General features: G+C 55.4%; 2 protein-coding genes across 3 annotated transcripts; both read left to right on the forward strand.

Annotated features, from left to right (window-relative positions):
* The first annotated feature begins 4,989 nt into the window (after positions 1-4,989).
* Positions 4,990-8,527, forward strand: ZNRD2 (zinc ribbon domain containing 2). The gene is made up of 4 exons (XM_003828632.7): positions 4,990-7,269; positions 7,363-7,514; positions 7,645-7,729; positions 8,150-8,527. The coding sequence occupies exons 1-4, from the start codon at positions 7,173-7,175 to the stop codon at positions 8,491-8,493; spliced, it is 678 nt and encodes a 225-aa protein (XP_003828680.4). The 5' UTR covers positions 4,990-7,172; the 3' UTR covers positions 8,494-8,527.
* FAM89B (family with sequence similarity 89 member B) lies at positions 7,458-10,967 on the forward strand. Of its 2 annotated transcripts, XM_003828793.4 has the most exons (4): positions 7,458-7,514; positions 7,645-7,729; positions 9,225-9,742; positions 10,140-10,967. In XM_003828793.4, exons 3-4 carry the CDS (start codon positions 9,452-9,454, stop codon positions 10,416-10,418), a joined length of 570 nt encoding a protein of 189 aa, XP_003828841.3. In that variant the 5' UTR covers positions 7,458-7,514; positions 7,645-7,729; positions 9,225-9,451; the 3' UTR covers positions 10,419-10,967. The 2 variants fall into 2 exon arrangements, with proteins under 2 accessions (XP_003828841.3, XP_063464642.1); XM_063608572.1 differs by lacking the exons at positions 7,458-7,514; positions 7,645-7,729 and having other exon boundaries at positions 8,664-9,742; positions 10,130-10,967.
* The last annotated feature ends 269 nt before the right edge of the window (positions 10,968-11,236 follow it).

Genomic DNA, 11,236 nt, shown 5'->3' on the forward strand with positions numbered 1-11,236 from the left:
CAGGAGAATGGCATGAACCCGGGAGGCAGAGCTTGCAGTGAGCCGAGATAGCGCCACTGCACTCCAGCCTCGGTGACAGACCGAGACTCTGTCTCAAAAAACAAAAACAAACAAACCAACCAACTGGACTCAGGTCACCTGGTGATTGAACCCAAGCCTGCCTGATCCAGAACCTATATATACAATGATCCTGGGGAGAGGAATGAGAGGTGTCTTGAAGGCATAAGGAGCCCTGACATTTGTTCACAAATGTCCTGAAGATAGGTGGGTAGGACCCTGAGGGCAATGAGGGGCTTTGCTGGAATGGGACAAGGAGGAGGAATAGGACCCAGGCCCAGGGAATGTTCGGGCTAGTCAAATGTTCTTGAGGTTCTTGGGTTCTTGAAGCCCAGAGAAGATATGGGACTTGACGAAGGTTACACAGCCAGCCATCAGCAGAGCCAGAACCTGAACTCAGGGCTCCTGATGCCATGTTAAGGGATTGGCTGGACAGGGTGACAGCAGCTGCATGATGAAAGTTCTGTCTCAGGAGGCAGCATTGCAGTGGTTGTTTTCTAGCATTAGATCATACTGGCTGTGTCATGCACCAGCTAAGTGAATTGGGAAAATTCTTCAACTTCTCTATGCCTCAGTCCTCAACCCCCTACCCTTCCTTTTTTTTAGAGACAGTCTCTGTATATTGCTCTGTCAATATAGAGTCAAATTCTTGGCCTCAAGTGATCCTTCCCGCTCAGCCTCCTGAGTAGCTGTGATTACAGGCACACGACCCTGCACCTGGCTTTCCTCATTTTTAAACAGGGAATGAGGCCAGTCTCAGTGACTCATGCCTGTAATCTCAGCACTTTGGTAGACCGAGGCGAGCAGATTGCTTGAGGCCAGGAGTTCGAGACCGGCCTGGCCAACATGGCGAAACCCTGTCTCTGCTAAAAATACAAAACATTAGCTGGGTGTGGTGGCGCACACCTGTATTCCAGCTGCTTGGGAGGCTGAGGCACAAGAATCGCTTGAACCCAGGAGGCAGAGGCTGCAGTGAGCCGAGATGGCGCCACTGCACTCCAGCCTGGGTGACAGAGTGGGACTCTGTCTCAAAAAAAAAAAGGCCGGGCACGGTGGCTCATGCCTGTAATCCGAGCATTTTGGGAGGCCGAGGCGGATGGATCACAAGGTCAGGAGATTGAGACCATCCTGGCCAACATGGTGAAACCCCATCTCTACTAAAAATGCAAAAATTAGCCAGACGTGGTGGTGCGCGTCTTAGTCCTCAGGAGGATGAGGCAGGAGAATTGCTTGAACCCAGGAAGCAGAGGTTGCAGTGAGCCGAGATTGCGCCACTGCACTCCAGCCTGGCAACAGAGGAAGACCCCGTCCCCCCTACCAAAAAAAAAAAAAAAAAATTAACAGGGAAGTCCGGGTGTGGTAGCTCACACCTGTAATCCCAGCACTTTGGGAGGCCGAGGTGGGTGGATCACTTGAGGTCAGGAGTTCGAGACTAGCCTGGCCAACATGGTGAAACTCCATCTGCCAAAAATACAAAAATTGGCTGGATGTGGTGGTACACGCCTGTAATCCCAGCTACTCAGGAGGTAGAGGTTGCAGTGAACCGAGATCGTGCCACTGCACTCCAGCCTGGGCGACAGAATGAGACTCTGTCTCAAAAATAAAAATAAAAATAAGCAGGGAATCAGTGGGCTGATATTTATGAAGCCCTTAGCAGATGCCTGCCAAATAGTAAGCACTCAGGATATGTGAGACCTTTTCATCATTGTCTGGATCTGCAAGCCAAGATGGGCAGGGTGGTGAGAGACGGGCTGCTGGTGGAGAGCCACCGTGCCACGAGGGCTGACTGTGTGTCAGAGGCTGTGCCGCCTCCATGTGTTGTCCCTCTGAGTTCTGAATGTCTTTGGGAAGCTTCTGGGCTCTGAAGAAAGAAATGGCTCTTGGCGAGGGGGTGGGTGGGTAGAAGGGAAGGGGGTCACACTCATCAGTTTTTTTTTTTTTTTTGAGACAGAGTCTCACTCTGTTGCCAGGCTGGAGTGCAGTGGCACAATCTCAGCTCACTGCAGCCTCCACTTCCTGGGTTCAATCGATTCTTGTGTCACGGCTTCCTGAGTAGCTGGGATTATAGGCAGCCACCACCACCACTCCCAACTAATTTTTGTATTTTTAGTAGAGATGAGGTTTCACCATGTTGGTCAGGCTGATCTTGAACTCCTGGCCTCAGGTGATCTGCCCGCCTCGGCCTCCCAAAGTGTGGGATTACAGGCATGAACCACTGTGCCCGGCCTTGCTCATCAGCTTTAAAGATGAGGGATGGAAGTGATGAAGGCCTGGAGGGGACGAGGTTGCCCTAAAGCATTTCTCTCCAAAGACACTTTACTGAAAGTGGCTATTAAACCCCTCTAATGTGCCACTTACTGTGGGTAGTAAAACGATGGACACTGAGAGTTGGGATTGGAAATGAGATGAAACTACCTTCACGCTTGATAAATCAGGGGGCCCTTCTGCCCTGCCACTCTTCCCCGCCTTTTGAGCACGGGAGAAATCTACTGGTAAGAGCTCAGGCTCAAGAGGTGCACTGGCTGCCAGCCGGGAGCCCCAGCCCTGCCACTCCCAACTGGGTGACTGTGGATACATCTCTCACTACTCCAGGCCTCAGCCTCCTCATTTGCAAATTGGGAATGATGATAAGACCTAGCTGCCAGTGTTGTCCTAAGGAATAAGCGAAATACTTCATAAAGAGCTCTTAACACAGTGCCTGGCCCAAAGAAAACACACACACCAAGTTGAGTGTGATTATTTTTATTGTTGTATCATCCAGCCACTTCCTGTTTCACAGAAATGTCAAGGTGATTCACATTGCAGTGAAAACCAAAAAAAAAAAAAAAAAAAAAGAATAGCTGACCCCTTTTCAGTACCTATGTGAAAATACAAATGATAAGTTACGTTTTTCAGAGGCACAGCAACATGGCATAGGCCACTTGTTGCCATGTGAACCATCCCCACCAAATCAGCCAGCCCAGGGGGAGCTGTAATTGAGCTGTGCATGACTGAGCTGCTGTGGGGTGCTCTATCACCCAGAAAAGAGCCTAACTACAGCCATGTCATCAGTGCCACAAGGAGGGACCAATTTGGACTGGCTCACATGAAACTGTGATTCCCTTCCCTCCCCCTCCCCCTCCCCCTCCTCCTTTCCCTCCTTTCTCTTCCCTGACTCCATGCTCTGTTGCCCAGGCTGGAGTGCAGTGGCAGGATCTCCACTCACTGCAACCTCCGCCTCCCAGTTCAAGCAATTCCCGTCTCAGCCTCATGAGTAGCTGGAACTACAGGCTCGCACCACCATGCCCAGCTAGTTTTTGTATTTTTAGTAGAGACGGGGTTTCACTATGTGGGCCAGCTGGTCTCGAACTCCTGACCTCAAGTGATCTGCCAGTCTTGACCTCTCAAAGTGCTGGGATTAAAGTTGTGAGCCACCATGCCTGGCTGAAGGTGTGATATATTGTCGGCAAGGGAAGGGTGTGAAAGAGCCCAAGCCCATTGCTCCACAGACACTGGCCTGTCCACTGTGACTGCTGCAAATAGGTTTTACCACCAACACCTGTGAGCACCTTCTATGTCAAGGACTGTGAAGCATCTGAGATCTTACCCACTTGCAAGCTACCAAGGTAGCCCGTCAGGTTCAAGAATGCTGGCAGAATACAGGAGAGTCCTGGGTCAGAGACAAAGGACTTGATCGCTGTGCAGCAAACAGCATGAGCACCAGCATATTTCCGTTAGTTCCTTTTGACCCTAAGTCCCATGGGGGTGATGCTGATGGGCTCAGGCAAGTGTGGGCACACAGAGTGAATTACATTGTGGGAGAGGATCCTAAGCTTAGGAAACTCAAAGCCAGTAAGCATGGCTGTCCTTTGCTCTGGAGGGAGACACTATCTCCATCTTCCATAGCTGTTCCCTAGATAAACATCTTTGAAGCTGGCGCGGTGGCTCAGGCCTGTAATCCTACCACTTTGGGAGGCTGAGGCGGGCAGATCACCTGAAGTCGGGAGCTTGAGACTAGTCTGGCCAACATGGTGAAACACCGTCTCTACTAGAAATAAAAATTTAAAAAATTGGCTGGGCGCGGTGGCTCATTCCTATAATCCCAGCACTTTGGGAGGCCGAGATGGGCGGATCACGAGGTCAGGAGATCGAGACCATCGTGGCTAACACAGTGAAATCCTGTCTCTACTAAAAATGCAAAAAAAATTAATCGGGCGTGGTGGCAGGCGCCTGTAGTCCCAGCTACTTGGGAGGCTGAGGCAGGAGAATGGCGTGAATCCAGGAGGCAGAGCTTGCAGTGAGCCGAGATCGCACCATTGCACTCCAGCCTGGGCAACAGAGCAAGATTCCGTCTCAAAAAAAAAAAAAAAAATTAGCCAGCTGTGGTGGCGCATGCCTGTAATCCCACTCCAGTGGGTGAGGCACAAGAATCGCTTGAACCTGGAAGGTGGAGGTGGCAGTGAGCCGAGAATTGCGCCACTTCACTCCAGGTTGGGTGACAGAGACTCCATCTCAAAAAACAAACAAGCAACAAATAGGCATAAGTGGCCCCATTTTTATTTTGAGTCAGGGTCTCGCTCTGTCACCCAGGTTGCAATGCAGAAGCCTGATCATGGCCCACTGCAGCCTGGATCTCCTGGGCTGGGAGCAATCCTCCCACTCAGCCTCCTGAGTAGCTGGGACTACAAGTGCATGCTACTGCACCAGCTAATTTAAAAAATACATATATTTTTTAGAGATGGGTTCTTACTATGCTGTCCAGGCTGGTCTCAAGCAATCCTCCTGCATGTCCTCCCAGAGTGCTGAGATTATAGGTGTGAGCCACCACACCTGGTCTACTGGCCCTGTTTTACAGATGAGAAATTGAAGTCCACAGCGATGAAGTAAACTACTCCAGGTGATACAGTAAATAGATCCAGGATCAAACCCAGGCCTGCCTCATTCCAGTTCTGCGTCTTGTCCACCCTACAGTGGAACTTAAGATGGTGAGAGGCCCTGAGAGGAGAAAAGGGACAAGAGTCCTCTTGAGCAGTGGGAGAAAAGGGATGCAGGAAGGATGGGAGATGTGTGTGCATCTCTCTATGTGTTGTCTGGATTTGGGGGGTCAAGGACCAGATTTATAGGACCTTGGAGACCATAACAAGGACTTTGGATTTTTGTCTAAGTGTGATGGGAGATGCCAAATGGCTTTTTTTTTTTTTTTTAGATAGAGTCTCACTCTGTTGCCCAGGCTGGAGTGCAGTGGTGTGATCTCGGCTCACTGCAACTTCTGCCTCCCGGTTCAAGCAATTCTCCTGGTTCAGCCTCCCTAGTAGCTGGGATTACGGGCGCCCGCCACCACATCTGGCTAATTTTTGTATTTTTAGTAGAGAAGGGGTTTCACTGTGTTGGCCAGGCTGGTCTTGAACTCCTGATCTCAAGACATCTGCCCGCCTCGGCCTCCCAATGTGCTGGGGTTACAGGCGTGAGCCACAGTATCGGGCAGCCAGATGGTTTTTAGTACAAGAACGACACTGTATTTTAAAATAATTATTCAGTTTCCTGCTTATGTGGGGATATATAAGGTTGTCATGAGGAGTAAATTGGAGAGATTAAGTGAGAGGACTCATGTAAGGCTCTTTGTAGGTGCGAGGCAGAATAGACAGTTGAGTGGATATTGGCCATGATGGTGACATAGTCGGCGCACTGAGGAATTCAGGGTAGGGCTGGGAGCTGGAGACGGTAATAACCTGGGGGTCTGTGCATACAGGCTGGAGTCCAAGACATGGTTCAGAGACAGTTCCTCTAGTCAGCCTAAGGCTAGGTGCTGTGGCTCTTCGCTGTAATCCCAGCATTTTGGGAGGCTGAGGTGTGAGGATCACTTGAGTCCAGGAGTTGGAGACCAGCCTGGGCAACATGACGAAACCCCATCTCTACAAAAAATACAAACCAAACCAAACAAACACACAAAAAACGGTGGCTCTATTCAGCCTGATAGAAACGACTTGTGGTACAGACCCTAAGTTAGGTACGCTGCTGCCCAAGAGCCTGACTGGTAGATGGAGATGTGAAAGGGACACAGGGCTCTCCAGGTAAGCAGGAGGCAGCAAGAATGACAGTTCCAGGGGTTCTAAGTGGAAGGAAGAGGGGGCCAGGAGGAAGGGACTTCAGGTCAGATTGAGGGGGCATGTGCCATCCGAAAGAGGAGAATGTCGATGTAACTGTGAAAGTCCAAGTCCTAGCTGCTTTTCCACTGCCCTGGTGTACAACCTCAGGCCCTGCAGACTGCACATCTGAGGACCCCTGCCTGCCCTGTCTGGCTTCTCTGAATCTAATATGGGAGAAGATGCGTTTGAAAAAGAACACGGAAGAGGGAGACAGAAAAAAAGCACCAAGGTCCATGTTCAGAGAGCCCTGGTAATTTTAACTTGCAACTCACCCAAGAAGAGCCTAATGGTCGCAAGAGTATGTAGGAAGGCCCCAACCCGACCCGGCCCAGCACGCAGCACCCAAGGGCGGCTGGAAGCGCAATGCGCGTGCCCAGTACAGCGCTATTCAGTCTGCAGGCTTTTTGAGGATTTCAACTTCAAAGAACGGTCGGCTTCGGGGCGAACTTTGCTTCAGTCCCAGGCCTCGGGAGGCAGCGAGGAAACAGACTGGGACACCGAGCATGCAGAAGGGGAGTGGTCTTGAAATACGCGGAAAGCGAGAATGCACCCCTCCTGGCCAGCCTTGCCGGGCGAAGTGAGAAGTACTGAGGCCTGAGAAGGCTCCACGCGTGCGCAAAGGGCCGCTCGCTGTGATTACTGGGGTGGCGATGGTTGTGATGACGCCGCTGCCCCGCCTGCGCCGGAAGGGAAACCCCAGGGGAGGCGGAGGCCAGCGGGGATTTCTGAAGCCAAGTGGTCCCCTTCATCCACGACGGACAGGAAGGGCGACCCCCTGAGGCCACTTCCAGGTCTTGCGACCAGAGGAGAGTTACCAAGGAGACGCTCCTCCCGAGGCCTCGCGCGTCGGAAGCTTCTGTCCCCTGGATTCCGGTTGACGGACGCGTCCCCCGAGCAGGTTCTCGGTAGCAGCCGACACGCCCCACTCCGGGCACAGCGAGGTCTGAGGACCACGCTAAGGCATCACGTCCGCCCTGATCCGCGGCCGCTATGGAACGGGCGGAGCCGCAGCGGAGGGCGCTCCGCTTTGACGTCACTTCCTGTGAGCCCGGCGGTGACAACGGCAACATGGCCTTGAACGGAGCTGGTGAGGACCTGGGCGGCAGGGGTTTGTGGCTGTGAGGTACGGGAGGCAGCCCGCTCCGGCAAGACCCCCAGTCCCTATGCCTCTCTTCCCCAGAAGTCGACGACTTCTCCTGGGAGCCCCCGACTGAGGCGGAGACGAAGGTGCTGCAGGCGCGACGGGAGCGGCAAGATCGCATCTCCCGGCTCATGGGCGACTATCTGCTGCGCGGTTACCGCATGCTGGGCGAGACGTGTGCGGACTGCGGGGTGAGGCGAGACTCGGACGAGTGACCGGGGATGGGTCCGCGGGCCAGGCCACTCAGCCCTTCCCCGGCCCTCCCCTCTGGACCCCATTGCCGGCGTCTCATTCCGGCCCCGTGTGCTTTTTGGTCCGTAGACGATCCTCCTCCAAGACAAACAGCGGAAAATCTACTGCGTGGCTTGTCAGGAACTCGACTCAGACGTGGATAAAGATAATCCCGGTAAGAGTAAAAAATAATCCGGGAGAGGGGCCGGATATGCTTAGGGGGGAAGCGTGGTTAAGTGGTGATAGAGGCCCGAGAACAGTAGGGCTGAGAGGTGACAGTGGAGTCTCTGGGTGGGGTAGAAGTAAAATTATTTCTCCTTTAGGCTCTAAAGAGGACCCTTAACTCAATAAGAGCACCAAGCACCTCCTGTGTGCCAGCCACTGCGCGAGAGTCTGAGTTCAACCAGGCCCAGTACTGATGGAGAATTGAAGCTAGGGCATAAATGTGATACAAAGTAGAAAGTGGATGAGTTGCCTTATAGAGGGACAGGGAAAACACCTCAAGCACAGAAAGAGCAGAGCAGAAAAGGAGATGGCTCAGGGCTGAGGTGGGCCAGGCATCCTGACCATTCCACCCACTTTCTCCTCTTTTTAGCTCTGAATGCCCAGGCTGCCCTCTCCCAAGCTCGGGAGCACCAGCTGGCCTCAGCCTCAGAGCTCCCCCTGGGCTCTCGACCTGCGCCCCAGCCCCCAGTACCTCGTCCGGAGCACTGTGAGGGAGCTGCAGCAGGACTCAAGGCAGCCCAGGGGCCACCTGCTCCTGCTGTGCCTCCAAATACAGATGTCATGGCCTGCACACAGACAGCCCTCTTGCAGAAGCTGACCTGGGCCTCTGCTGAACTGGGCTCTAGCACCTCCCTGGAGACTAGCATCCAGCTGTGTGGCCTTATCCGCGCATGTGCGGAGGCCCTGCGCAGCCTGCAGCAGCTACAGCACTAAGAGAAGCCCCTGAGAAAAACCCTCTAGAAAAACAGCTGTTCCTCTGTGTGGTTTGTTCTTTTCCTGGTTCCAAGTGTGCATGCCAGCCCCAGCTCCACTCACCTTTTTCCAGCTTTTGGCCTCTTCACCTCTCCACTCTCTGCTCTCCTTGACGCCCTGAGATGAGTTGAGCTTGTTTCTTCTCAGTTTCCCCAGTCAGGATGAGGGAGTAGGTAGAGGACTATGTGATGCCCCTTTTCTAAGGAAGAAGCCATAGCCTTTTCAAAGGTAGCAGTCAGAGGGGTGGACCCTAGCCTTGTCTCTGGCAGCACCTCTGCAGCCTCTTCCGCCATCTGGTGTCCATTCCCCACCTGGAAGTGAGGTTTTGTGTTCCGATCCCCTTGATAGATTCCCCTCCTTCCCCTGAGCATCCTGACCCTATCAGCCTATCCCATCTCATGCCCACCCCAGGTACTCAGACACCGACAGGAGTTTGTGGTGACCCCAGCGTCAGGTGGCACGTTAGGCACCAAGTGTGGACTTGCCAGTCTCCTGACTCCACTGTTAGATCATTTTCCTTGGGAGGGTAATGGGCAGAACACTGTGTGGGGGCGGGGCGGGGCGCGGCGGGGAGACGGGGTAGCAAAAAGAACCCTGAAGAAACCACGCCTGCCCCCTTCAGCCTTTTCCCCCCTCCGCCGCATTTTTCCATCTCCCCTTGAGTGAGTGGATGTCCCGTTGCCTTTTCTCAGCTTTGCGCGACGTGGTCCCACAACCGTTGCCTTTTTAAGAGAGGCCCGGCCCATCCAGAGGGGGTGGGGCAGAGGCGGAGTCTGAGGAGCTGGGGAAGGAACAAAGCGAGGCCTGCGGGCGGCGGCTGGGCTCCGGCGGGGCCGCGGGGTGCGGGGCCTGCGGGCGGCGGCCCGAGCGGAGCGTTGGAGGGAAGGAGGTGGCATCGCCGTCCGCGCCGGCCCCGGCCATGAACGGGCTGCCCTCGGCAGAGGCGCCGGGCGGGGCGGGCTGCGCTTTGGCCGGGCTCCCACCGCTGCCGCGCGGCCTCAGCGGCCTCCTTAATGCGAGCGGGGGCTCGTGGCGGGAGCTGGAGCGCGTCTACAGCCAGCGCAGCCGCATCCACGACGAGCTGAGCCGCGCCGCCCGCGCCCCGGACGGGCCCCGCCACGCCGCAGGCGCCGCCAACGCGGGACCCGCAGCCGGCCCGCGTCGTCCTGTCAACCTCGACTCAGCTCTGGCCGCGCTGCGCAAGGAGATGGTGAGTGGGTGGGCGCCGGGCCAGCTGGGCGGGGGGCTGACGCGGAACGCAGGGGACTGGGACAGGCGGCCTGGGTCTCAGAGGACTTGCAGGCACCAGTTGGGTTGCAAGGGTTATGGTAACAATAATTAGTGATAGTTACCAATTATGGCAGTAGTTACCATATATTTTCAAATGTTGCTGACGTTACTTCATTTCATCCGGCTAAATGGATAACCCTATTTTTTGGGTGAGGGTCATGACTAAAGTTGCATAGCTTGCAGGTGGTGCCCGATGTCCACAAAAACTTCGTTTAGGAAGGTGCGGGGAAGATGGGCTGGGGCCCACTATTCCAGGGGGCGGGGCGGGGCTGGGGTGGCCTGGACCCCAACTCCAGCCCACCCTCAGTTGTCTGCAGGTGGGGCTGCGGCAGTTGGACATGTCCCTGTTGTGCCAGCTGTGGGGCCTGTACGAGTCAATCCAGGACTACAAACACCTGTGCCAAGACCTGAGCTTCTGCCAGGACCTGTCATCCTCCCTCCATTCGGACAGCTCCTACCCACCGGATGCGGGCCTGTCTGACGACGACGAGCCTCCCGATGCCAGCCTGCCTCCTGACCCGCCACCCCTTACTGTGCCCCAGACGCACAATGCCCGTGACCAGTGGCTGCAGGATGCCTTCCACATCAGCCTCTGAAGAGCTGGGGGGCAGGGGGCATGCACCCATGCAAAAGGCTCAGAAACTCCCCCTCCGGCAAGCCCTCAGACTGCGGAGCCTGCGCCTTCCCCCCTACCGCCTCACCTCACAGGAGGGCCAGGCATGTATTCCTCAGAGGCGAAACTGCCAAACCCTTTCTCCTGTCTTGGGTTGGCTGGCACTGGGGTGGGCACCTAGGGTACAGCCTCTGCTCATGGCACTGGGCCTCCAGTTCTTCCACATGTGTGCACCCCCAGCTTGGCCAACCCTCAGCCTTGCGGTGGGGCCTGAAGCATCTTCCCTTCCGCTTGGTGTCTCTGGGATTGGGATGAGTGCCTGGCTCCCATCTCCTCCTCACCTTTTGTTGCTATCGGCAGCTGCTGGCTCAGGGGCATCCCACCTCCGGGCTCTGGGTTCCTCTGCCCTGGAAGGGCTCCAGGACCCGTCCCAATAACCACCCACGGCCAGGAGGGCCAAGGCCCCGTGCTGGATATTTAAATTTAGGGGCCGGTCTCCAGGGCGCGTAGATAAATAAATACACTCAGCGTCGTTGTGCTCTGCCTGGCTGGCTCTGGGGCGGGAAGACCGCGGTGTTTGTGGCAGGTGCGGCCCCGCGCTCTGCCAGCAGGTGGCGCCCGAGACACCCTCCCCCCCGCCCCGCGCCGAGTGAAGGCCCGGCAGTCCCGCCGGGGCGGGGCTGGGGGCGCTGCCTGCTGGTCGAGCCTGGCTCAGCCGCCGGGTGACTGCGGTCGAGTCACTTCCCCTCTCTCGCCCGCGACCTCCGAGTACCCCGCTCCCTCCTCCCAGTTCGCTTCGGG

The sequence above is a fragment of the Pan paniscus genome, chromosome 9 (genome assembly GCF_029289425.2).
Source record: "Pan paniscus chromosome 9, NHGRI_mPanPan1-v2.0_pri, whole genome shotgun sequence".
Taxonomy (NCBI): Eukaryota; Metazoa; Chordata; class Mammalia; order Primates; family Hominidae; genus Pan; species Pan paniscus.

What these genes read in the sequence shown, in the direction of transcription:
- ZNRD2 (XM_003828632.7), top strand. Translation starts at nt 7,173, where the DNA reads ATGGAACGGGCGGAGCCGCAGCGGAGGGCGCTCCGCTTTGACGTCACT. An exon ending in CATGGCCTTGAACGGAGCTG is followed by an intron (nt 7,270 to 7,362) that starts GTGAGGACCTGG and finishes TCTCTTCCCCAG; the next exon opens with AAGTCGACGACTTCTCCTGG. An exon ending in AGACGTGTGCGGACTGCGGG is followed by an intron (nt 7,515 to 7,644) that starts GTGAGGCGAGAC and finishes TTTGGTCCGTAG; the next exon opens with ACGATCCTCCTCCAAGACAA.
- FAM89B (XM_003828793.4), top strand. Translation starts at nt 9,452, where the DNA reads ATGAACGGGCTGCCCTCGGCAGAGGCGCCGGGCGGGGCGGGCTGCGCT. An exon ending in CCGCGCTGCGCAAGGAGATG is followed by an intron (nt 9,743 to 10,139) that starts GTGAGTGGGTGG and finishes AGTTGTCTGCAG; the next exon opens with GTGGGGCTGCGGCAGTTGGA.